The sequence below is a fragment of the Notechis scutatus genome, chromosome 9, assembly GCF_049901735.1.
Source record: "Notechis scutatus isolate UNSWTSFEM ecotype Mainland chromosome 9, rNotScu1.2, whole genome shotgun sequence".
NCBI classification, from domain to species: Eukaryota; Metazoa; Chordata; class Lepidosauria; order Squamata; family Elapidae; genus Notechis; species Notechis scutatus.
Window position 1 is genome coordinate 21483665 of NC_142017.1, and position 26025 is coordinate 21509689.

At 38.0% G+C, this 26025-nt stretch overlaps 1 protein-coding gene across 1 annotated transcript in view; it reads right to left on the minus strand.

The window, feature by feature from the left end:
* The window catches only part of PEPD (peptidase D), a 182630-nt gene that overhangs the window by 133085 nt on the left and 23520 nt on the right, over positions 1-26025 (minus strand). Inside the window, exon 4 of the mRNA XM_026680147.2 lies at positions 2759-2822. Within this exon, the coding sequence (XP_026535932.1) occupies positions 2759-2822 (64 nt within the window). The remainder of the gene's footprint in view (positions 1-2758; positions 2823-26025) is intronic.

A 26025-nucleotide genomic window follows, 5' to 3' on the forward strand; every position in this document is an offset into this window, starting at 1 on the left:
AGCAGTCAATTCAGTAAAAGGAATAGTAAGCAGAAAAACAAATAGTCTCCAAAACAAGAAGAAATCAATTAGGTGCATTAAATGCAAAGAGGCTGTGAACAGACAGCTGTTTAGAGCTGCTTTTAAGAAGAGGTGAAATACAGAGGATCCAAAGAGAGATGCTGTAAGGTCCTGCCTCTCTCGGTGATGGGTCTGGAAATCTCTCCTGTTTCTGAGGGATGGAATGATGTTTCTATTTAACAATATTTGAACTCAGGACATGCGCATGGATTTGTCCACTAAGGCAGCAGTCCCCAACATTTGGGGCTCAGCAGACTGGGGGGAGGAGAACCGGACTGCGCAAGCGATGGCCCCGCAGATCTCAACTTGCTCATGTTGAGCTGTGTGCATGTGTGCAAGCGCACTGCCCCACTGCTCGCACAAGTCAAGCTGCATGCATGCACGCTGGCCCACCGCTGGCACAACCCAATTCTGAATAGGCCACGAGGAGTAGTGGGCCACGGCCCAGGGGTTGGGGACCTTGCATTAGAGATTCCAAGGGCTGCAAAAAGCAATGGAAAAAGTGATGCAATGGAGAACGCCTCACCTATGAATTATTTCTGTCCACAATCCATGAAAAACTGGTGGCAGGATATGGCAACAAAGGCCCAATCCTCTAAAAGGGCACCAGGTCGAGGAAAGAAATGTGGCTTCCTTATTTCCACATGTTAAAGGAAAATTACCTGCCTTACACTTTTCCAAGGAGGAAGCGCTATAATTGTACATAACACCCCTGACAATTTGCCAATGGTTGTGATACGAAGCGCAAATTCCTGGTTGTCATCCACTCTTGCAGATAAGGAATCCTTAACTAGCATTTTGGTATCTGACACCTGAAGTCAGATAAGGAGAACCACTCTCGATTCCAATCCAGATAAGCTGCCAGCCGCCTTTACAGACAGCACAGGGGATGATCGGATTAGAAAGAGACTATTTCACAGGCCTATTTGTTTCAAGGATCAAACTGCATTGGAGATGTCAACTGGAAAGTGGGATTTTTCAGACAGATAGTCAAAGTGGAGGCTCCGAGAAGGAAACATAATTGTTTAAAGGAATATTTCTATTTATAAATGGTCTCTCTCTGCCCAGTGGCCAAATCTGGGAAACTTCGACCTGTTAAGGAAAAATTATATGCTATAAAAAGGGAAAGGAGTGGGGAAAAACAAATGCATATTTAACTGAAAAAGTGAAAAGAAAAAGGAAGGGAGGGAGGGAGGGAGGGAGGGAGGGAGGCTTAATTTATTAAAAGCCTGGCAGAAAACACTCATCCGTGTCCTTTTCTGGGAGGGAGGAAACTTATCCCCTCAAAATTAGGACTGAGGATTTGAAGTGAGCAGATGCATCAATACTTTGCTCTTAAGGTAAAAAAAATACTCTTTTAAATTATTTCTATATTTGAGGTTTTCCAACACCCCTGTATTTATTTGATCATAGAGTTGAAGCAACACAGAAATTATAATATTGCCATTGGAGAGATAGAATAAAAAAGAATTAAAACAAATCTTTTTAAAAAGCAGCTGCCAAGGAATGTGCTTGGCACACATTAGATTTAATGAGAGATAAACCTACTAATACAGAATTGTAATTTCTTACATCCCAAAGCCACATTAAACAGGGCAGAATTATCCCGAATAAAAAAATTCCCTGTCCAATCCCAAACTCTATAGCATCATTTTCAAACCTTGGTAACTTTAAGATGCACGGACTGGTGAAATTCACTTCCTGGCTGTGGGAGTTGCGGTTCATACATCTTAAAAGTTACCAAGATTGGAAAACACTGCTGTACAGGAATCAGGTTCCTCTACTACATAAATCTAGGCAAAAGTCTGTATTTCAGAGCAAGCCCTGAGGATGCCAACTTCCCAACCTTCGGAAGAATCAATCTCTCCTTTCTGCTGAATTCCAAAGTCCCTGATAAGCCAATGGATTTATCTTGGTTCGAGTTGCCAGAAAATGAAAGTTTTGGTGTTTTCTGGGATATGAAGTTCTGATGGCAGTTAGGAGTTATGGCTCTGCTGGGAATAATCCAGCCCAGGAAGCTGAGTTGAAACTCTTCCCATTTGGGGAGGCCTACTTGACTTCCATAATACTTCAGACCATCCCCAAATGTCCAGACTGGCATGGCCCAGCATGTTGTATCATTTGTTGGAAAATTCCATTGTTCTCTAGAATATTCTGAGTATCCCATGAAGGAGTATGTTACCCATCCCCCTAATTTCTGACTTCAATTCTCCTTTTCCAAATAAGCCAATTCCACTGATGCCATTTAATTCTGGCTTTTACAGTAGCCCAGCTTGTGATGTGGGTGGAAGGGGGAGGGCAATCACATAAACATTTGGGGCCAAATCCTCTCAGAACCTGGTTGAATCGTCTTAGACAATGAGGCATCAGCTGATCTAACCACCCTGGAAAGGGAGTTGATGGAACCAGCAGAAATTTGAGCAACCATCCCGGTGGCCTTGCAACCCCATTCTGCACACGGATAGGAGGAGAAGGTCAGGGCCCTTGGAGCAAAACCCTTTAAGAACTGGCCTGAGCTGGCTTGTCCCTCTCTTTTCTCCTCACTGCCTCTGTGTCATGTCATTCCAGATTGTGTCATCCATGGACCTCCATTTTCATTCTCTTTAACCTGCAGAGTCAGTTATTAACCTGAAAAATTACTTGCCCTCCCACCCATCTCCAACTATGGTTTTAACTTTGCAAAATGTAGGGAACTCACCTCATCTGTATAGTGTACTTCGTTAACCCCATATTTCTCCTTGTAGTACTCAGGAGGGTGGATCCTTAAAAAACAACAACAAGCAAATGTGCATTGGTTATTTTGCAGTTAAGAGCACTTTTACACACCATTCTTTCTCCTTTTTTATTCCCATTTTATGCAGGAACAATCTTGCTTGTTTCTTACTAGATGGCCCTAAAGCTGATCTGCCTGCTCACAGGTCATTTAAGGAGCTATGTCAGTGTTCCAAGTAATGCACCCATAGAAAACAGAACTCCGAGTCAGGTAGATTCCTCAAAGAACAATTTATTGGACACATCATATTGACACAACTGGTGAAAACTGACTCTGAAAGTTCCTGTGGTTTTCACCTAATTAAAAAGTGAAATTCCCCCTTCCCCCAAGCCATCAGTCACATTGTCCAATAGAGGTGCTGGCCAGTTGCTTGGTTACTCCACTCCTCCTCTCCCCAGCACCTGCTGGAATGTCCTTGGTTCCCACAGGAAATTTTTTGTTTTGACTACAAACCCCAGCTATCTATTCCCCCCACCCCGTCTCTTCTTCTGCCTTGTGGCAAACTTGAAGCCTCAAAGATGGCCTCAGCCAGGTTCGCACCAGGGTTGACAAGCTAAGCATATATATTTTTTTAATTTATTGGTTTTTAAAAACAAACATAAACAAACAAAACATAAAAACATCAAGCTATCTTCCATAGGTGTACATACAGTGTGCCGGTAGGTTTACAAATTGTTTTGTGCTTCCATTTCGTAGTCTTCAATTACAATTACATTGCCTATAATCTCATATTTTCAATCAAAAATTAAATACCTTAGTATCATTATTAATCAATCATTTGACTATACTTTTATTCATTCATGTTTTACAGGATAATCATAATTTACTTAGTTTATTTTATAACAGTTCATATTATCATCCCAAATCTATCCTAAAATCATTTTGTAAATATAAGAAAGTACATCTTGATATATGTATTATTTTCTAAAAGTCTACATATTTCATTACTGTATTTTATTGTCTAACCATTGATAGAAAAGATCCCAAATTTTATAAAATTGTTTATCCTCTTGTTCTCTAATTTCAAATGTCAATCTACTCATTTCAGCACATTCCAATATTTTCTTAATGATTTCCTCCTGTGATGGTATTTTCTCACTCTTCCAATTTTTAGCAAATACAATCCTAGCCGCTGTTAATACATTTACAATCAGGTATTTCAAGTCTTTACTATATATTTCAGGTAAAATTCCCAATAAAAATATCTCTGGTTTCAAGTCTATATGTTTTTCTGTCATTTTTTCCAACCACATGTGGATTTTAGTCCAGTATTTTTTAGCATCCGGACAAGTCCACTACATATGGTAATATGAGCCAGGTGTCTGACGACATTTCTAACATTTTTCGGATTTATTCTTGAACATTCTTGCTATTCTTGTCAGGGGAAAATACTACCTGTAAAACATTTTATACAAATTTTCTTTATATGCTGTTGACATTGTCATTTTATAATTTTGAGACCACAATTTTTGCCATTTCTCTAAATCGATCCCATATCCAAAATTCTTCCCCCAAGCAATCATAGTTTCTTTAACTTGTTCTTCTTCTAATTTAATTTCTAATAAATATTCATACAGTTTTTTAATCACCTTTTCATCAGTACCTGTCAAAATCTTATCTAAATCAGTCAATTTATCATGGAAACCTTCCATTTTAGAATCTTTATCATACCTTGAATGTATTTGCGCATATGAAAACCAATTCATCTTTATAACTTGTTCCTCTAGTTTTTGTATAGATTTGAGTTCACCCTTTTCATTCAATATTTCACCATATCTAACTGTTTGTTCCTTTTTGTATATTATAGGACAAGAAAATGCTTCAATAGTCGATAACCAGACTGGAATTTTCAAATAACATTGTCTTTTAATCTTCTCCCAGTTTAACCACAGAGACTCCCGTATATAATGTCTTCTAAAATACCCCTGTGTTTTAGTTCCTTTATACCATAAAAAAGCATGCCACCCCAACAACAAATCATGTCCTTCTAATGTCAACAATCTAGTATTTCTTAGTGTTATCCATTCCTTAACCCACATCAGATTTGTAGCTTGGTAGTACAACTCCCAATTAGGCAAACCAAATCCTCCTCTAATTCTAGCATCTTGCAAAAGTTTTAACTTTATTCTCGCTTTCTTACCTTGCCATATATATTTCAACACAATTTTATTTAAATCTTCAAAGTAGTCTTTTCCAAGCCTAATTGGAATTGTTTGAAACAAATATAAGATTCTGGGTAATATATTCATCTTGATTGTTGAAATTCTCCCTATTAGTGACAGTTGTAAATTTTCCCTTTCCCCAGATCTAGCGCTATCTGCTGTTTAAATTTGATATAATTATTCTCTTTTAATGTACTACGTGACCTGAATTTTCAATAGGTCTGCCAGTTCTTCCTTTTGTCTTAATAGCATATTCTTTGTCAAGATCTTTGTCTTATCTTTATTTATTTTCAAACCAGCCACCTTTCCATATGTCTCTATCTTTTCTATCAATTTTGATGCTGTTTCTAAAGGGTCTTCTAAGATGAAAACCAGATCATCTGCAAATGCTTGCAGCTTAAATTCTTCCTTTTTGATTTTCATTCCTTTTATATTCTTTTCATCTCTAATATTTCTGTTTAGCACTTCCAAAGTTAACACAAACAACAAAGGTGATAGTGGGCACCCTTGTCTTGTTCCTTTTCTTATATTGATAGAGTCTGTCAGTTCTCCCTCTATCATTACCTTTGCCATTTGCTTATAGTATATAGCTTCTGTTGCTTGAATAAATTTTCTACCAAAACCCATCTGTTCCAACAGTAATAACATGAATCGCCAATTCACATTATCAAATGCCTTCTGTGCATCTAGAAATATCAGAGCCATTTGTTTTTCAGGATGTGCCTCGTAGTATTCCAAGGTGTCCAAGATTACTCTCATATTGTCTTTAATTTGTCTCTTTGGCAGAAATCCATTTTGATCAGGATGAATAAAATTATTTAAATATTTTTAAGTCTTTCTGCCAATATTGGCCAAACCTTTAGGTAGCCCACTGGATGCTTCTCTCCATGTAGATGTGGCTCCATTGAGGATCCGCTGAGTGTGGTTGGACAGCCAACTGTGAATCCATCTGGTAGTGAGACACTCTATTCCACATTGTTCTATCTTACCAAGAAGTAGGCTGTGGTCTACTGTGTCAGATGTCTTACTGAAGTCCAAGTATACTCCATCCACAGCATTTCCCTGATCCAATAATTTAGTCATTTTATCAAATAAGGCAATTAAGTTTATTTGGCATGATCTGTTTTTAACTACCTTTTCCAGGCTTTTCCCAGGTATTGATATCAGGCTGATTGCCTGGATCCACTCCCCCTCTCCTTACAGTCTACAATTGCAGACTACCTCCTATGGTTTGGAGACTAAAAGACTTATATCCCTATCCTTTGAATGCTTCCAAATTTTTTGCCTTAGTCAAAGGCTCTCAATTTACCAGTATAGATGTCACTCATGGATGTTTCTGTCAGCATTTGACTCACTGGCTGTTGGCACTATTCGAGTGCTGGTGATTTGGCATGCTATCGTTAGTTGATGTCATGTTCACAATTCCTGCATTCACCATTTGCCTTGCTTAAATCTGCAAGGCCAACTATTATTAAAACTGTACCATCTCGACGTTTGAACTACAGTAGATGTCAGGTTTGGCTGTGGCTTTTCATATCATAGCAGCCTCTCAAGCCACTAATTGTGCATTCTCATCTCAAATGTCCAAGCTCCCCTGCCAACTTCTCTCTCCTCTTATTAGTGACCAAGTGGCACAGTGATTGACTGAAAATTGAGAAAATTCAGGCTTACCAAACCTTCAAGCAGGTACAGGGTGGGATGCTACCGGTTCTGCCCAGCTCTATAGAACCGGTAGCTCTGAAGAGCAGCAGACACTAAGGTTCTGTGTTTGCTGCTATTTGGCCCACCCACCCGCCTGGGCTCTTACCTGTCCTTTATTTCCTGCTTTTTCAACCTCAGCTGCTTTGTGCGGCATAGCTGAACTTGAAAAAGCAGGAAAAAAGAGGCTTTTCAAACGCTGCACACCTATGCGCAGTGCTTTTCAGCTATCTGGGTGACACAGCTTAAGGTTTTTTACACATGCGCAAAACGTACTCACCAAACCGGTAGTAACACTGGTTGAATCCCACCCCTGAGCAGGTACCTTGCCAGATGGCTCAACTAGAAAAATATTTGAGAACATTATTTTATGCAGAGATGACCTCTGTTTATGGCTCTCTCTGGGCACCTGGTGATGAAGGGACAGGTGAAGAGAGTTTCAATGCAAAGCAAGCACATGCATAGGCCTTGGAACATCCTTAAACCATTGTTTTGCATTCACTCCTCATCCAGGCTTCTTTCTTTCCAGTATGCCTAATCTGAAGCTGGATGAGGAGGGCCCCATCATTGCTGTGAAAGGGAAGAGTCTCCTGCCATATTGCCACTTTGAGCTGGAAGACTCTGATTACATCACTGCAAACAGGCGCAATTCAGACTTGCGAGGACCAGGAGGAATGAGTCTGGACCCTCAAACGAAAGTGATTGAATTCACCTCTGTGGGAGCCCATGTCAAGAACAGCAGGTGAGTATCAAGCCAACTGAGGAATGCTCTTTGATCGTTTGGAAGCTTCATCATCATCCAGCAGAGCCATATTCGGCTTTGGCCCTGGGGGGGTTCCCTCCTTTCAGTCCTGGGGGTGGAACTTGCCCCCTTGGCCATTGGCCTTGAGAGACTCTTCCAGACTCTCCTTCCGACACTGGCCCTCCTCAGCTGGACTGTTCATGTCTTCGTCTGCACTTTTCCCTTTAAACATGAAACAGTTTTTAGGGATTCACTTAAGTCAAATTTTAGGTGGCTGTTTCAATATAGTTTATGGGTCCCTTGTTATTTTATAAAAAAATAACAGTGTGTTATGATGATTTAATTTCTGTCCTTAATATGTGTTTTATTATTTACTTATTTTTGATTTATATGGCTACCCTGGTTTAAGGTATTTGTGGACAGATGTACAGATAGTCCTTGACTCACTACCACAATTGGGACTGGAATCTTGGTAGTTGAGCAAAGCAGTCGTTAAGTGAGACAACATATGACTGCTTTGTTCAATGACTGCAATCCCAGTCCTTCTGGTGCTAGAGGCAGTTTGGTAAAGTAGGTAGTGTGGGATGCCTCGGGGGGTTGGGGGAGGCCCAGGCCCAATCCTCTCTGCAGAAACCCAGTGGAAACCACTGACTTTCTGGGGAAGCCTACAGGGGAGATTTCAGGTGGCAGTTGGATTGGTCGAGGGGCACTTGGCAACCGGTCAAAACTGCAAAGTAATTGCCAAGTGCTCAAGTTGCAATCCAGTTACTGTGATGTATGTGTGTGTGGTTGTCTATGTGTGCAAATTTTGTAATGGTTGGAAGTGCTTTGGAGGATTAAATTCAGGAGTTTTTTTATCTTCTGAGTGCTACTTGGTGTTTCATGGCAGCTGTTGCATTGTATGTTGTAGATGATCCCTGTTTTTTTCTTCTGGAGCTACCAGGCCTTTCGGTTTACCCAGGGTATTTTGGAGCGGTTTAGTTGGTTTGTGTGCTGTGGTGGTTGTAACAGTCGATTGGTGGTTTCTGAGATAACTTTTGATATATGGCAGTGTTATCCTTTTCAGAGTTTGTGTTAGAGTAATCAGGCACTTTTTGATAAAGTTGCACGGGTGCCCATTTTATTGGAAGATATAGAGATGAACTCTTTCCTTTTGCATGATTGCTATGCTATGTTTGTGCTTATCTAAATAATGTTCTTAAACCGCTTTTCTTGTGGGAGGTTGGATGGTTACTTTGATACTTTGAGTGCTCGGATGGTGTGGATAGTTTAAGATAGACCTGTGTTTCTCATTGGCCATCATGGCCTCTGCTGATGAGACTGTCCAGGTAGGGTTGTATGTTGTTGTTTATGTCTCCCCTTGTAAATTTTATTCCTTTAAAGACATCATTGATGGTCTTATGTGTGTTCTGTAGTTGATCCTTTTCAGGGGTGGGATTCAAATTTTTTAACAACTGGTTCTGTGGGCGTGGCTTAATTTGTGGGCGTGGTTTGGTGGTCAGATGACTGGGTGGGCGTGGCTTGCTGGTAACATGAGTGGCTGGGCGTGGCCAATTTAGCAGTCCATTTTGCCAATTTAGCAATCCATTAAACAATACACAGCAGCCCTCTTTTCTATTCTTCTTTTTAATACTGCATGAATTTTTTTTTTACTGGGAGGAGAGATTGGCAATGTCTGGGGAAGGAAAGGCATGCTTTTCACAGGTCTTATGGATATATTTAAAGGGCCAGCTAATGTCATTGATGTTGGGAGATTCATTAGTGAGGCGATAGTGACTGGATGTGCGATGTTCACTGGTGCAGTAACTGGAGTTGGTAAATTAATAGGTGTGGTGAGTATTAACAGAGAACTCATTGGGCTAGAGATGTTAACTGTGCTGGGCTTCTCATATTCATTGCAGCAGCCACAATGTGAGGAGCTGCTTCTTTGGTACTGTGAATTTTGCCCCATTTAACAACCTTTCTTGCCACAGTTGTTAAGTCACTGCAGTTATTAAGTTAATAACACAGTTGTTAAGTGAATATGTCAGAAAGTTGCAAAAGTTGATCACATGATCCTGGGACACTGCAACAGTCATAAATATGAACCAGTTGACAAGCATCTGAATATTTTTTTTAAATAAATTTTATTGGTTTTTAAAAACAAATATAAACAAACAAAACATAAAAACATCAAGCTGTCTTCCATAGGTGTACATACAGTGTGCCGGTAGGTTTACAAATTGTTTTGTGCTTCCATTTCATAGTCTTCAATTACAATTACATTGCATATGATCTCATATTGTCAATCAAAAATTAAATACCTTAGTATCATTATTAATCAATCATTTGACTATACTTTTATTCATTCATGTTTTACAGGATAGTCATAATTTACTTAGTTTATTTTATAACAGTTCATATTATCAACCCAAATCTATCCTAAAATCATTTTGTAGATATAATAAGAAAAAAGTACATCTTTATATATTTATTATTTTCTAAAAGACTACGTATTTCATTACTGTATTTTATTGTCTAACCATTGATAGAAAAGATCCCAAATTTTATAAAATTGTTTATCCTCTTGTTCTCTAATTTCAAATGTCAATCTACTCATTTCAGCACATTCCAATATTTTCTTAATGATTTCCTCCTGTGATGGTATTTTCTCATTTTTCCAGTTTTTAGCAAATACAATCCTACCCGCTGTTAATACATTTACAATCAGGTATTTCACGTCTTTACTATATATTTCAGGTAAAATTCCCAATAAAAATATCTCTGGTTTCAAGTCTATATGTTTTTTGTCATTTTTTCCAACCACATGTGGATTTTAGTCCAGTATTTTTTAGCATCCGCACAAGTCCACCACATATGGTAATATGAGCCAGGTGTCTGATGACATTTCCAACATTTTTCGGATTTATTCTTAAACATTCTTGCTATTCTTGTCTGGGGAAAATGCCACCTGTAAAACATCTTATACAAATTTTCTTTATATGCTGTTGACATTGTCATTTTATAATTTTGAGACCACAATTTTTGCCATTTCTCTAAATTGATCCCATATCCAAAATTCTTCCCCCAAGCAATCATAGTTTCTTTAACTTGTTCTTCTTCTAGTTTAATTTCTAATAAATATCCATACAATTTTTTAATCACTTTTTCATCAGTACCTGTCAAAATCTTATCTGTCAGTCAGTTTATCATAGAAACCTTCTGTTTTAGAATCTTTATCATACCTTGAATGTATTTGCGCATATGAAATCCAATTCATCTTTATACCTTGTTCCTCTTGTTTTTGCATAGATTTAAGTTCACCCTTTTCATTCAATATTTCACCATATCTAACTGTTTGTTCCTTTTTGTATATTATAGGATAAGAAAATGCTTCAATAGTCGATAACCAGACTGGAATTTTCAAATAACATTGTCTTTTAATCTTCTCCCAGTTTAATCACAGAGACTTCCGTATATAATGTCTTCTAAAATACCCCTGTGTTTTAGTTCCTTTATACCATAAAAAGGCATGCCACCCCAACAACAAATCATGTCCTTCTAATGTCAACAATCTAGTATTTCTTAGTGTTATCCATTCCTTAACCCACATCAGATTTGTAGCTTGGTAGTACAACTCCCAATTAGGCAAACCAAATCCTCCTCTAATTCTAGCATCTTGCAAAAGTTTTAACTTTATTCTCGCTTTCTTACCTTGCCATATATATTTCAACACAATTTTATTTAAATCTTCAAAGTAGTCTTTTCCAAGCCTAATTGGAATTGTTTGAAACAAATATAAGATTCTGGGTAATATATTCATCTTGATTGTTGAAATTCTCCCTATTAATGACAGTTGTAAATTTTCCCATTTCGCCAAATCTAACGCTATCTGCTGTTTAAGTTTGATATAATTATTCTCTTTTAATGTACTACATCTTGCTGTCAAATATATCCCCAAGTACTTAATCTTATTCGTGACCTGAATTTTCAATAGGTCTGCCAGTTCTTCCTTTTGTCTTAATAGCATATTCTTTGTCAAGATCTTTGTCTTATCTTTATTTATTTTCAAACCAGCCACCTTTCCATATGTCTCTATCTTTTCTATCAGTTTTGATGCTGTTTCTAAAGGGTCTTCTAGATGAAAACGAGATCATCTGCAAATGCTTGCAGCTTAAATTCTTCCTTTTTGATTTTCATTCCTTTTATATTCTTTTCATCTCTAATATTTCTGTTTAGCACTTCCAAAGTTAACACAAACAACAAAGGTGATAGTGGGCACCCTTGTCTTGTTCCTTTTCTTATATTGATAGAGTCTGTCAGTTCTCCCTCTATCATTACATTTGCCGTTTGCTTATAGTATATAGCTTCTATTGCTTGAATAAATTTTCTAGCAAAACCCATCTGTTCCAACAGTAATAACATAAATCGCCAATTCACATTATCAAATGCCTTCTGTGCATCTAGAAATATCAGAGCCATTTGTTTTTCAGGATGTGCCTCGTAGTATTCCAAGGTGTCCAAGATTACTCTCATATTGTCTTTAATTTGTCTCTTTGGCAGAAATCCATTTTGATCAGGAGGGATAAAATTATTTAAATATTTTTTAAGTCTTTCTGCCAATATTGAAGCAAAGATTTTATAATCTGCATTTAGTAGAGAAATGGGTCTATAGTTCTTAATTTGTAATGGATCGGCCTCCTTTTCTGGAATAAGTGTAATATAGGCTTCTGACCATGATTTAGGTATCTTCTTTAACATAACTTCATTCATAACTTCTAGCAATGGAAGATTCAACGATTCTTGTAATGTTTTATAAAATTCTGCTGGAAGTCCATCTGGGCCTGGTGCCTTTTCATTATTTTGCTTCTTGAGTGCTTCAGTTAACTCCATCATCGTTATATTGCTTTCTAACATTGTTTCAGTCTCTTTAGGTATCTGAGGTAAATTAGCATTCTGTAAGTACTGTTTAACTCTTTCCTCATCAATATTCTCTTTCATATATAATTTCCCATAGAAGTCTCAAATGATTTCCTTCTTCTCTTTACTACCATAGCAAACTTGACCTTGGTCATCTATTAATTGCAATATTTTCCTTGATTCTTTCTCCTTTCTCAATTTGTATGCTAACAATCTACCTGGTTTGTTTGCGTCTTCAAAGTAGTTCTGTTTAGCACCTCTAATTTTCTGTGCTAATTCTTCTTTTTCTATTTGACCCATTTTATGTTTAATTATATCCATTTTTAGCTTGATGTCCTTTTTCTGTGGCATTTTCTGTAGCTCTTTTTCAAGTCTTTTATACTCATCCTCTAAGGCCTTAGAGGCTAGTCTTTTCATAGTATTCCTTTTCCTTGTATAGTCTATTATCAAGCCTCTAACATATGCCTTCATTGTATCCCATACATTCTGAATTGATGTATCTTCTTTTTTGTTTTCTCTAAAGAAAAAAGCCAATTCTTTCTCCATCCACTGTGTGAAGTCTTTTTCCTTTAAAATAGTATTATTTAACGTCCATCTAGATCTTCTTTTTTGTCCTTTCCATTTAATTGTCATTGGATTGTGATCTGCCCAAGTACTTGTTTCAATATTTATTTCTTGAATATTAGTTATTAATTCTGTTGACATCCATATCATATCTATTCTGGACCATGATAAGTGTCTATTTGAATAGAAGGTGTATTGTTTAGTTTTAGCATTTCTTTCTCTCCATGTATCTTTTAAGTTTATTTCATCTACCATTTTAAAAAAAGATTTAGGGAGAGTCTTTCTGTTTTGCTTTATTGTTTTCTGTGCTGTATAGTCCAATTTATTGTCTACAATTCCATTAAAATCTCCCATCATAACTATATTAGCATAGTCCAGTTCAATTATTTTCATATGTAATTTTCTGTAGAATTCTTCTTGTTTGTCATTCGGAGCATAGATTGCAATCAGGAGTGTTTTTGTATTATTGTCCATTATTTCCACCATTAATATTCTTCCATCATCATCAGTATAAATCAATTTTGCTGGGGTGGTCTCTTTAATATATAAAACCACTCCTCTTTTCTTACATTGTGTCAAGGAAGTAAATATTTTCCCTAATTTTGGCTGTATCAACAATTGTTCATATTGTTTTTTAATATGTACTTCTTGTAGACAAATTATATCAAATTTTAATTTCTCTAATTTATGAAAGGTTGTCCTTCTTTTAACGGCTGAGTTAAGTCCATTTATATTAATTGTAATCAGTTTTTTCTCTTCCATGGTTATATTTTGTAGTTAAGTTTAGCAGCTCTCGTAGATCTTAGTTCACTTTGTTCTTTGGCTTCCACCTTTCCACCTACTGCACCTTCTTCTTTTTCAGTCGTCATTTGACAGCCCTCTTGGAATTCAATTAGTGAGATCTCTTTTTCTGCCTCTTCCTCTTTCCCTCCAAGAAATTCTGCATAAAATAACTCCGCTTTCTCAATTGAGTCAATTCTATGTCTCTGTTCTTGCCATGTGAACATTAAACCTTCTGGAAAAAGCCATCTATAATTCACCTCTTTTTTAATTAGCATTTTAGTCAGGAATCGGTATTCTCTTCTCATCTCTCTCACTTTTCTGGGTATTTGTTTCAAGACCACAATCTCCTTGTCTTTATATTTCAATGTTTTCTCTTTTGCCACAAAATATTTGTGTTTTAATGGCTTTCTTTGTAAATCTAATGTGAATCTTGGTAAGCTATTTCTCATCGCATATCTTGTGAAAACTTGATAAACCTCATCTATTCCATCCATCATCTTCTCTTGAGTTATTTCCAAAGCTTCAGTCAGTATTTCTATCATTATCTCAGCTAAGTTTTGTCCTTTTTCTTCCTCTACGTTTTGGAATCTAAGAATTCTGATCTATCCATCTCCCATCTCAACATACCACTTTTATCTTGTTCAACCACCGTTAATCTATTATCAATATCTCCAATCTTCTTGTCTCTTTGTCTTCTTCAATTTTTTGGAATCTCTCATCATACTTCAACATCATTTGTTGGATGTTCTCCACTTTTTCATCGGTTTTCCCTGTTCTTTGTTCAATGTTCTCTGTTCTTTGTTCAATGTTCTCTGTTCTTTGTTCAATGTTCTCTATTCTCTTTTCAATATTCTCTGATCTTGCTTGAATATTTTGAATTCCTTGCATAATCATCTGCAGAGTCACTTTTTCTTTTTCTTGCTTTAACATTGTCTGTATTGAACGTTGTCCTCCAGATGGTGGAGAGGAAGAAGTAGAAATTGAGGAACCAGGAGTTGTAAATTTCCTACTCATTTTAAGCAATTCAAAATCTTCAGGTTCTTCTAAACCTTAATCCAATTGTGAAGTAACCAATTATAGTTCAAAATAAAAATAGTAGAAAAAAGAAGCCCAATAATAATGATTAAAAAAATAAAAAAGGGAGGACAAAATTTCTTCAGGTTCTTGTATACCTTAATCCAATCAGTAGTTAGATGAAGAAAATGGCTTGAAAAAGAAAAAGGGAAAAAGGGAAAAGGAAAAATTCTTCAGGTTCTTCAACACCTTAATCCAATTGAAGGGTCTCAAATAGAAAAGAGTGCATAAGAATAAACCAGAAAGGTAGATGAAAAAACAAAAATACCAGGAAAGGAAAAAAAGGCTATTCCCTTAAAAAAAACATTAATACTAAAGCTTTCCCTTTAAAATAAAAAGCAAACGTAGAGATTGGACTTCCAAAGAAAAAAAGAAAAACAAAGACGAGCTCCAACAAAGCCAAAAACCCAAATAGTTATTTCAAGAAAAAAAAGATAAAATGAAATACAATAAAGCTGGTGAGGAGGGATAGCACAACTTAGAAAAAGTAAAAAGAGCACACTGCACTTTGTTTAATTATCCAAGGCTCTTATTATAGCTCTCTTCTCCAAAAACTTATCACCTTTTTCTCCCCTAGGTTTCAACACCAGACTCCAGCTATTGATAGAAACCCAGAAGAGCACCTGCAATAATACTCTCCCATGCTCTTCCCTCTATCTTATCAAATAGCAATGTCCTTGAAAAAGAGTCTCAGTTCTTTCTTTCTCAGCTTTGTCTGGTCACAGGGAAATAGAAAATTTTCAAGCCTCTAGTTACAAAGTTTCTTTGCTCTCACTTCCCCCGCTTTTCCAAGCAAGATATAATAAGAATTAATAAAAAAAGAAAAAGATATTTAAAAAAACTAAAAGGGAGCCTCTAGCCTAAAATATTACAAAATCAAAAAGGAGAAAAAAAATAGATGTAAAAGAAAAAATCAGTCCAGTTTCATAATATAAGATCGTGTATAGAAAATCCAGCAATGAGAAAAAAAACATTACTTTGACATTCCTGTTTAAAATCGCCGCTTAATCACTTCTGTCAAAAACTTTTACAGATTCTTTCTTTTCCTTAGGGTGTCCTTTCAGATCTTAGAATAAAGAAAAAGTTCTCACCAAACCGGCATTCTCTCTCTTTCTGTTCTCTTCCATTTCGGAGCTGTCCCAACTTCAGCAGCTTTAATGGCTGCCTCTTTGCCGCTGGCAAGAAGAGCTTCTCCTGGATCTACCATCTTATGGCCATTTGCGGAACCACACCCAATTACAGTTTTAGTATTCTCTTAAAGATACAGTATTAAAATGTCTATCCTGGTTTATATATTTCCAACCCAAATAACTGTTAGGTGACTTACATTTCTAACATTCTCCCCTTTGGGTAGGACAATATATACAACCTTACATTCTAAGTCCATAATCCTTGCAGCAAGCCTTATGCTTTATAGAGCCTTGGGTCTTTGTAAAATGATCTGCTATATTGTTTTCTGACATACAGTATTCCAGCTTAATCATTTTACTTTGCACACATTGTCTCACATTTAAATATCTTAAATCTGTGTGTTTCGTTTTTGTTTTAACAGCAACATTTGAAGCCATCTGTATCGCTGATTGGTTATCTTCATAAACAACAATAGAATCTGTTACATCAATTTCCATATCAATCAATAATTGCTTATAACAAACTAAATCAGTACATAATAAACATAAGAATTCAGCCTCCATTGTTGACAAACTTAGATGTTTCTGTCTAATAGACCTCCATCCAATCAACACTTTTCCCAATAATACAACAGTACCCGATGTAGATTTTCGTGTATTTATGTCTGTAGCAAAACTTGCATCAGCATATGCAGTTAAACTCAGTTCATCTTTAGGCTCCAAATACAATGCATAATGCATTGTTTGTTTCAGGTATCTTAACACACGCTTAGCAGCTTGCCAGTGCCTTTCAGTCAGCTTAGCGTTAAATCTCACTAATCAATTAACACTGTATGCTATATCTGGCCTTGACCAATTACTGAGATAAGATAAACTACCAATCAAGGACTGATAAATGTTCCTATCAAAAATAGGACTTTGAACATCACTATGGCTAAACTCCTGGCTCATTGGTGTTTTAGCCAGCTTACAAAGTTCCATTTTAAAACTTTTTAGTAATTGGTTAATTTTATCTGCCTGTGAGATCTTGTATCCTCCCCTAGTTTTATCTATCTTTAAACCAAGATATTGTTTGATTTCTCCTAACTGTTTTTTCTTAAATTTCTTCTCTAATAGTGAGATTATTTTAGTAGCTTTAGTAGTTCAGTTTTGGATTAATGCTATGTCATCAGTAAACAATAGCAACAATGAAATTACACCATTACTTTCTTTTTTGAACAAACATGGATCAGCCCTGCCAGCTACAAAACCTATCTTAGTTAATTCTTTAACTATATACTGGATCCACTCATATCCTGATTGCTTCAAACCATAAAGACTCTTTTTCAATCTCCAGAAATCAGTTGTATCTTTTATACCTAAAGGTTTCTTTAAATATATAGTGTGTTGCAATGGTGCATGCAGATATGCCGTCTCTACATCCAAATGATTTATAATATATTTCTCCTTAGCTGCCCACACTAATGCTGCCCTTAATGTAGTAGCCTTCAGACTAGGTGCAAACACCTCATCGTAGTCGTTTGCTGTCTGATTGAACCCTTGTGCTACAAACCTGGCTTTATGGGTAACAGTCCCATCTATACCTGTCTTCAGTTTATAAATCCATTTACATCCTATGGCATGTTTACCTGGTGGTAACTTAACATTTTCATATATCTCCAACTGTTTTAATGATTCCAGTTCCTTATCCATTGCTTTCTGCCAAGCTGCCTGATCCTTAGCAGGATACAGTTTCAGTTCGCTATAGTTACCAGGAACTGTATTCACTTGGCATACAACACTAGCCTGATATCTATCAGGTGGTCGTGTTACTCGGGTTGAACGTCTTGGTAATACAGGGCTAACTGGTGGACTCACCTGTGCCAACTGCTCCTGTTCTTCTACCTTCCCCTGTGCCTGTTCTCCTACTTCCTCCTGTCCGTTCCTCCTTGCCCGTTCCTCCTTGCTCTTTAATGGCTATTCGTGGTTTACTGATATCATCTTTAGGGACTATTTGAGTGTCAGTAATAATATCATTGCTGGATTCCTGTTCCAGTTTATTCCACCCAATGCGCTCAATAAATTTTGCACTAGCACTACAGTAAACATGATCTGTGCCTTGATCCCAAAATCTAAATGATCTCTGGTTGGCCTCGTAACCTACAAAAAATAATTTCTTAGCTCTATGTTGCCCTTTCAGTCTTACTTGTGAGGGAATATGCACCCATGCTGGAGCTCCAAATGTGTGTAGGTAACTTAAATTTGGCTTTCTGACATGCCAACAAGTGAATGGCAATTCACCAGGTTGTGTTAACTACACTGTTTAACACATGGTTACTAGACATTATGGACTCACCCCACAGTGTTTCAGGCAAACCTGAGTCAGATAACATAGTGCGAGCCATGGCTTGTAATGTTTGCCCTCTTCGTTCTACAAACGAGTTATGTTGTGGTCTGTAAGGTGCAGAGCATTTATGCTCAACACCAGCCAATGTCAAAATAGTTTGGAATCTCTTGTTAACAAACTCAGTCCCGTTATCAGTAACTAAAGTAATTACTTTACTCATTTTTCTCTCTGCAAACCTTAGCCAGTTAAAGAAATGTTGGAATGTTTCTGTTTTGTTTTTCATGAAATAGCAGAAACTGTATCGTGAGTAATGGTCCATAATACTCAAAATATAGCAGGCACCTCCTAAACTAGGTTTCTTAGGACAATTATGTCAACAAACACAACCTCTAAAGGTTCTTTGGTCTTAAACCCATTTAGTCTGTTTGCAGGAGTAACCTTACTTTTCTCCTGGCTACAAGCATTACAGTTTAAATACTTGCTACAGGGTTTCAATTTTACTCCCTCTGACAATTCAACAGTTTGTTTGAGCATTTTGAAATTAATGTGCCCTAGACATCTATGCAGTAAATGTATACATTCATCATGTGGCTTAACATTGTTATAAACTGAGTTAGCCATCTTCAACTGGTCATCATGTATCACATATAAATCATTCTCTAAAGAAGCAGTAACACTTTTACCCTCTTTCTCTATTATACATTTATCTCCCCTAAAGGTTACTACACAACCAAGATTAACTAAAGCCCTTACTGATAATAAATTAAATTTCAGTTTAGGTACATATAACATAGTTACATGTTCATGTATACAAGAACAATATGCAGTACCTTGGCCAGACGCTTTCATCTTCCATCCATTTGCCAATGATACATGTTGTTTACTCGTAGACATCTTTACAAACCTTTTTCTATCTTTAGTAATGCATTGTGATGCTCCACTATCAACAACCCACAAATCATGGTATACAGTTGAATTGCTAGACATAGCTAAACTAACATTCTTCTTAGCCTTCTGGTGATTACCAGTATTCTGTTGTTTTCCCTTCTTACAGAATCTAGCTATATGTCCCCTAGCCCCACAAGAAAAACATTTCCTAACAGTATAGGCAGTTGAAGACAAATCGTCTTCATGTGGTTGTTCCTTCCTCAGTTGGTTCCTATCCAGCCGTCTTCTTGCTTCTTCTAACAACCTTCCGGTTATGTCAGTCAATGTTAGTTCATCTTTGGGCAGGACTTCCAGTGAAGATACATAATCATCATAACTTTCATCCAATGAGGAAAGAATGATGTAAACTTGATGCAGCTCTGAAAATATCAGTTCTTTTTCATGTAGCTCTTGAAAAGTTCTTTTCATGAAGTTCATGAGCTAACATATCTCCACCTTTCAGAAGACGTGCTCTTACAGTTTACGTGTAAGATGTGCCAGTCAGTTCTGGATTGGCACCTCTGGTTCCTGTCATACTGTCATCCCTCCTCCCTACATCCCCATTCTCCCCCCACCCATGTTTTATGGCAGGATGCCAGCGAAGCAAAGCAGGCTGAAGCATTTACGGTGGTAGACCTGACAGTGGGCTCTCCTTGACTTTGCTTGACCTCTGCCTTGTCCTTCTGCTTGCGATTGGATTGTCTCTGGACAGAAGATGACACGGTCTGGGCAGAGACTCAGGCTGGCAACTTTGTCTGAGAACCTCCATTGAAATTTGTGCCTTGGGAGTAATTCAATTATCCTGCCCCAACACACACACTTCTGACATTGAAGAACAGGGGTGTCAAACTCGATTTCATTGAGAGATGCATCAGGTTGTGTTCGATTTCAGGGAGCCGGGATGGGCGTGGCCAGCTCGACGTAACTCGTGTTGGGGGCGCCTGTGGAAGCCTGAGTACTCTGCCAGAGAAAATGGGCTCCCGAATTCTGTTTTCAGCTACGACAGCCTCCTGTAACCTTCTGCCAGTGACAATGGAGCTCTGTTTTCACTGGCAGAGGCACCGCAAGCCAGTCCTTTGCTGTTTCCAGGGTGGCCCAGCGGGCCAGATCCAGCCCCTGGGCCTTGAGTTTGACACCCCTGTTCTAGAAGGATTCAAGGCAGGCAGAGAAACAAGAATTCCTTTGGAGGTCCAAGATCAATTATTTTATTACTACTGCCAAGAAGCCTACCTGGAAGTCAACCTTAGGAACCAAGCTCAGTTTAAAAGAATCTTTTTCTCCCTGTATTTGTAAGGGTATGCAGGGATAACACTTCTTCCTAGGGATTAACTGTAATTGAGTGGATAGCACATTCTTCATAGCTAGAAGATCTATTTCCCTTCCAACCCTATTATTATATGTTTCAGCAATGCTTCTGTTAGCATAAGGCTCCAATCAGAGCTCCATGATAGAACCATTTTCATTCTATGTCCAAACCTTTAAAAAATTGCTTACAACCATGAGCAATATTTACAACTATTTACCAATGCACGAAGTAGCATCATAGTTACCTCTCAAAGAAGTTTACTGGAAAGTCTTTTTCTCCCAAGAACTGGCTTTTTTTGGTCTTTGATCTAGGAGGGGAATATTCCCTAACTTATCAGCAAGGAAATCATTGCCCAAGACTTTAAAAATCCCCTTTAAAGCTTTTCCAAACCCCACAGCAACTAATTTCACATTGCTTAGAGCGGCAAATTAAAAAAAAAACCTGAAAAGACATAATTACAAACTTAAAAGAATTATTTAATGAGAAAGATCTGCTTCATGTATCCTCACTCTAAGGATAGAATGTGGTTTTAATAAAATTCTAAAATTTCATTTTATGACATTTACGAGCAAGGATTAAAAGAAAAAGAAAAAGATTGAGCATAATAAAGTTGAAAAGCAGCTAGTTTCTTCTAAATACTAATTGTAAAAATGTCATTTAAATGTCACCTCATCAGCCAAACAAGAGATGGGTACAATCTATCAACATGAAAGCAATATAATACATGTACAATTGGGGAAATGTTGAAATGAAAGAAAACCTAAAACAAATGATTAGCCTTTCTTGTTTCATTCTGCTGCCAATATTCTGAATTATATCTAACCTTCATTGACGAAAATGAGCCTCTGATTAATGTAGCCTTATCTCAACCTGGTGCTCAGCCATGCTTGCTGGGAGTGATAGGAATTGCAGCCCAACACATCAAGAGGTTGGAAAATTTCTCTTTAATGGAAAAACTACTACACACTTTGTAAAATCCTAAGAAGAAACTCCTAAAACCAACACCATTCTTTCCTAATAGGGCAGGACAAAATATTGTAGAGACAATTTAAGGTTTTGTATGCCAATAATCCACATTCTCATCTAAGTGGCTAGATTTGGCACAACCCAGAAATCTAGAGTCTAGATCTAAATCTAGACCTCTAGCAATCAATATGTACCCTTAGCACACACACTGTGGGCTCGCTCACAAAAATGGTTGCCACATTGAATTACCAGAAACAAATTCCTGAAAATGTTCCTTCCTTCCCTGCCACCCAGCTTCTCTTAGTATTTTTATCCAGGGGGCAAGAGACAACTCTTTCAAATAAAAACAGGGCTTATTATCTGTAATATCAAGATACCAACTTGCCAATTATTTACTTTTATTCATTATAACAATCCTTGAGAAAAAGAAAAAAGGTGGCCAAGGAGCAGGGCCAATCCCAAGGAACATTTCTGTGATAAGTGGGAACTCCAAAAACAGTATTGCACTCTTTTTTTAAAAAAATAGAGTTGGGTTTCTAATATTTTGGTGTAACTAATATGTTCTTCCAATATAACTAACCTTAAGAGAGGGAAAGAAGCTATGAAGAAGTGAGAATTCCTGTTTCCACCCATCTCTCATGTTTTTTGAATGCTACTTGCCGTTTTCTCCAATATTTTTCAGAGGCTTTGTAATAAAAAACCTGAGTAGTTGACAGTCCCTCAACCCCCCCTCTCCATCTATACACCCTTCTGGCTGCCACGCACCATGGCAGTCCTTCACATTCATTTGATAGTAACCTCAGAAGCTGGGACATCTAATTCAACTAATGATCCCAGGGCCTCATTTTTCTCCAACACAGACAGCAAATGTTGGCTCAGTGTGCTCAATTAACACAAGACGTGTTGCACACTTTGATGTGTTCTTTGTTTAACCAGATTCTTACTTACGTATTCATAATATTTAGATGAAACCCTGATCCCATTGTAGACTGATTATGAATAACTCCTAGGGGTTTTAATGATTGGCAGCCCAACCTGAATGAAGACACTGTCTTGGCTTGCTGAAAACTAACTTAAAACAGCCACTAAACAACAAGCAACAGTGCATCGTAAAGCAATGAGGCAGGCTGCAACCAAACCTTGTGGCAAGTGCCAATTCCCCTCTGTATCTACTCCAGCAATCAGTGGTGGGATTCAAATGTTTTTACTACCGGTTCTGTGGGTGTGGCCAGGTGGGTGTGGCCAGGTGGTCACATGACTGGGGGGTAAAAAGTCTTTTTCTTTCACAGCAGCACCCCCCCATACCTCGTTTTTGGCCTAGTGGGTCTCAGGGAAGCCTCCTGGGTGCTGAAAAAAGAAGCATTTTGAAGCCTTCCGAGGTAAGTACAACAGCGGGGGGGGGGGCGGGAATCAGCTGTACCACACAATTTAGATTAACTAGAAAGTAAGCAAATTGTCAATTTCCTGCTTTCTAGCTAATCCAAATCGCACAGGACAGCTGATCGTCAGAAATACAGGTTCCGCCCAACCGGAACCGGGCCGAACCGGCAGCATTTCACCTCTGCCAACAATTCTATCCTGGTGACCCCATAGCATCAGAAGAACATCAACCGGATCATCTTCCAAAGTGTTATGTCTCTTTCTATGCTAGTAGTACTCCATCAAACTCTATATGAATATGCATCTCTATATGAAACAAGAGGCCAAGCTAACACCAGGAAAGGTGCTACTGCAGGGATGGGATTCAAATTTCTTAACAACCGGTTCTGTGGGCGTGGCTTAGTTGGTGGGCGTGGCTTGGTGGTCATGTGACTGACTGGGCGTGGCCAACTCAACATCACTTACATCGAGGCACGCATCTTCTCGCCTGGCCTCTCATGACTGTGGGGATGCTGCAACAGTCGTAAGTGTGAAAAATGGTCATAAGTCACTTTTTTCAGTGCCATTTTAACTTTGAATGGTCGCTCCACACAAGCAAAGTACCAGCAAAGGAGGAAAAAAACTCTAGAGACGTTCCAGAGACAGGAAGTCTAGTCCTGCCAAGAATGTAATAAGGGTTAATGGAGAGGCAGTTTCTGTAAGCAATACCAGAATGTTTCCTTCCTGCCTTCCTTACAGGATTAGGCCAGTAATTTCTTCTAACAACTGAACTGGTTCTCCAAACTGCTTAGAAAGTTAACAACCAGTTCTAGCGAATAGGTGCGAACTGGTAGAATCCCACCCCTGTACTACTGTGTCTAAACCTCTTTGAGAAAAAAAAATTCATATAGAGTTCCAAGAGCAAGAATGCAGCTAGGATTTGTTATAGATGTAAATCACATATCACATCCAACATCTGTTTTGGGCAAGAATATTAGTGCAAATAATTCTTCCTGCCTCCTACTTCCCTTATCCTCCAATCACTCCAAACCTCCCTCCCCCAAATAATACTGATAATTCTCTACCACAAACCTGTCCTCCACTCATTTGATCTAGTGAACTGTGAGCTGATACAAGAACACCTTAGTTAATCTTTAAAGTGCTCACTGGTTTCTTTGTTGAATCTATCTCGATCATGCTGCCTCACAAGCCTGCTCAAATCTTTGCAGTCCCTTCTCAACATTGTTTTTATTTTGTAAGAAACATGTATTCAAATTCATATTTTTATCTATCTAATCTATCTATCTATCCTCAGAAAGTACAGATTTTTTAGTATCTGAGTCAAGAAGGCTACTGAAACTTTTGAAAGACCAAAAGTTAATAAGTACAACAAAACATTGCCACTGATTCAAAGACTGAATTCATTAAATATCTGTAATGAAGAGCCACTTCAATGAAAAACAGAGAGGAGATTATGCACCATTAATAAACCAAATCTTCGCTTGCATTCACTTGTAACAGAGACCTAACAATGCTTGTAATTATCTGCAAAATAATCCCATAACCATAAAATTTTTGATACATTTCATTACCAGTAGCTCCTTCTCAGCTTCATATAGTCATAGACAACTCGCCAGTGCAAACTTGCTGCAGGACAAGAGTTACACTGATATCAAAGAAATGGTGGAATAGAAGCATTAAAGAAAGGGTGCCAAAGGCAGGCCAGAATGAAATGTGAATGACAAAAATTAAAACATTTTTTATTTATTTTAAATGATTAAATTGAATTATTTAATTCTCCTATAGCATGTTGTCCCGTGGTGAGTTGGCTGTGGTGACTTGGCCAGGGTGAATTGACCACAGCAAGTTGGCTGCGGTGAGTTGTCCCATTCCACCCCAATTCACTAAAGTGGCTTTCTTATGGACAGATGGCAAAGACCTGATTTACAAAACTTTCTCATCATTCCTCTACAAAGATTTACAAGATGTTGAGTCACTGCAAATCAGACTTTACCAGTTTGGAGGCACAAAGTCGCCAGATACAATTTGCAGAATCCCGGTATATCAAGAGTGGCCGGACCATGGTTTCGCAGTTGCAGAGAGCTGCCTGCAAGCTTGACAGGATCCTGCAAAGCCACTATGAGTGCCAATGCAATTTGTGATCCCCAGGATCCTCCCAGCTCCTCAGCTTTCCTACACCCTGCACTCTCCCTGCTGAGGGCACTAACATTTAGGAGACATGGGGAGGGGGGAAGGGAAATAGCATAGAACAAAGGAATACAGAGGAATTATTGAGTCTGTCATCTGCACCTCTATAACTGTCTGGTTTGGTCCTGCAACCCAACAGGACAGACACAGACTCCAGAGGGTAATTAGGACTGCAGAAAAAACAATTACTACCAACCTGCCTCCCATCGAGGACCTGCATACTGCACGAGTCAAAAAGAGGGCTGTGAAAATATTTCCAGACCCCTCACATTCTGGACATAAACTGTTTCAATTCCTTCCCTCAAAACAACGCTTCAACTCTGGGAGTTGAAGTCCACAGATCTTAAAGCTGCCAAGGTTGGAGAGCCCTGCTTTAGTTGCTAAAATGTACTTGTAAAACCAGGCTGTAATAGATGAAAACGTAGATGTGGGATATAGTGTATTTAACTCTGAAGCCGATTAGTACTGAAATCTGGGAAGCAGGTTAAAGTTTGGAAATGAATCTGTTTTCCTTCTTTGTCTTCCCTCTGACTTGAGTGTGGGGCATGCGATACAAAGAAAGAAACACTTGAAGTATCAATATTTTGTTATTTTAGTGTGTGTTATTGTTAAGATGCCAGGAACATTTGGCGGCATGCACATGTGGTAAATAAATACATACACATCTATAGCTGTCTGGTTTGGTTCTGCAACCCAACAAGACAGACAAAAACTTCAGAGAGTAATTAGGGCTGCAGAAAAAACAATGGCTACCAACCTGCCTCCCATCGAGGAACTGCATACTGCATGAGTTAAAAAGAGGGCTGTGAAAATATCTACAGACCCCTCACATCCTGGACATAAATTGTTTCACCACCTTCCCTCAAAAACGACGCTATAGAGCACTGCACACCAGAACAACTGGACACAAGGGGAGTTTTTCCCTGAACACCATCACTCTGCTAAACAAATAATTCCCTCAACACAGTCCAACTATTTACAAAGTCTGCACTATTACTGTTAATCTTCTCATCACTCCTTATCACCCATCCCCTCCCACTTGTGACTG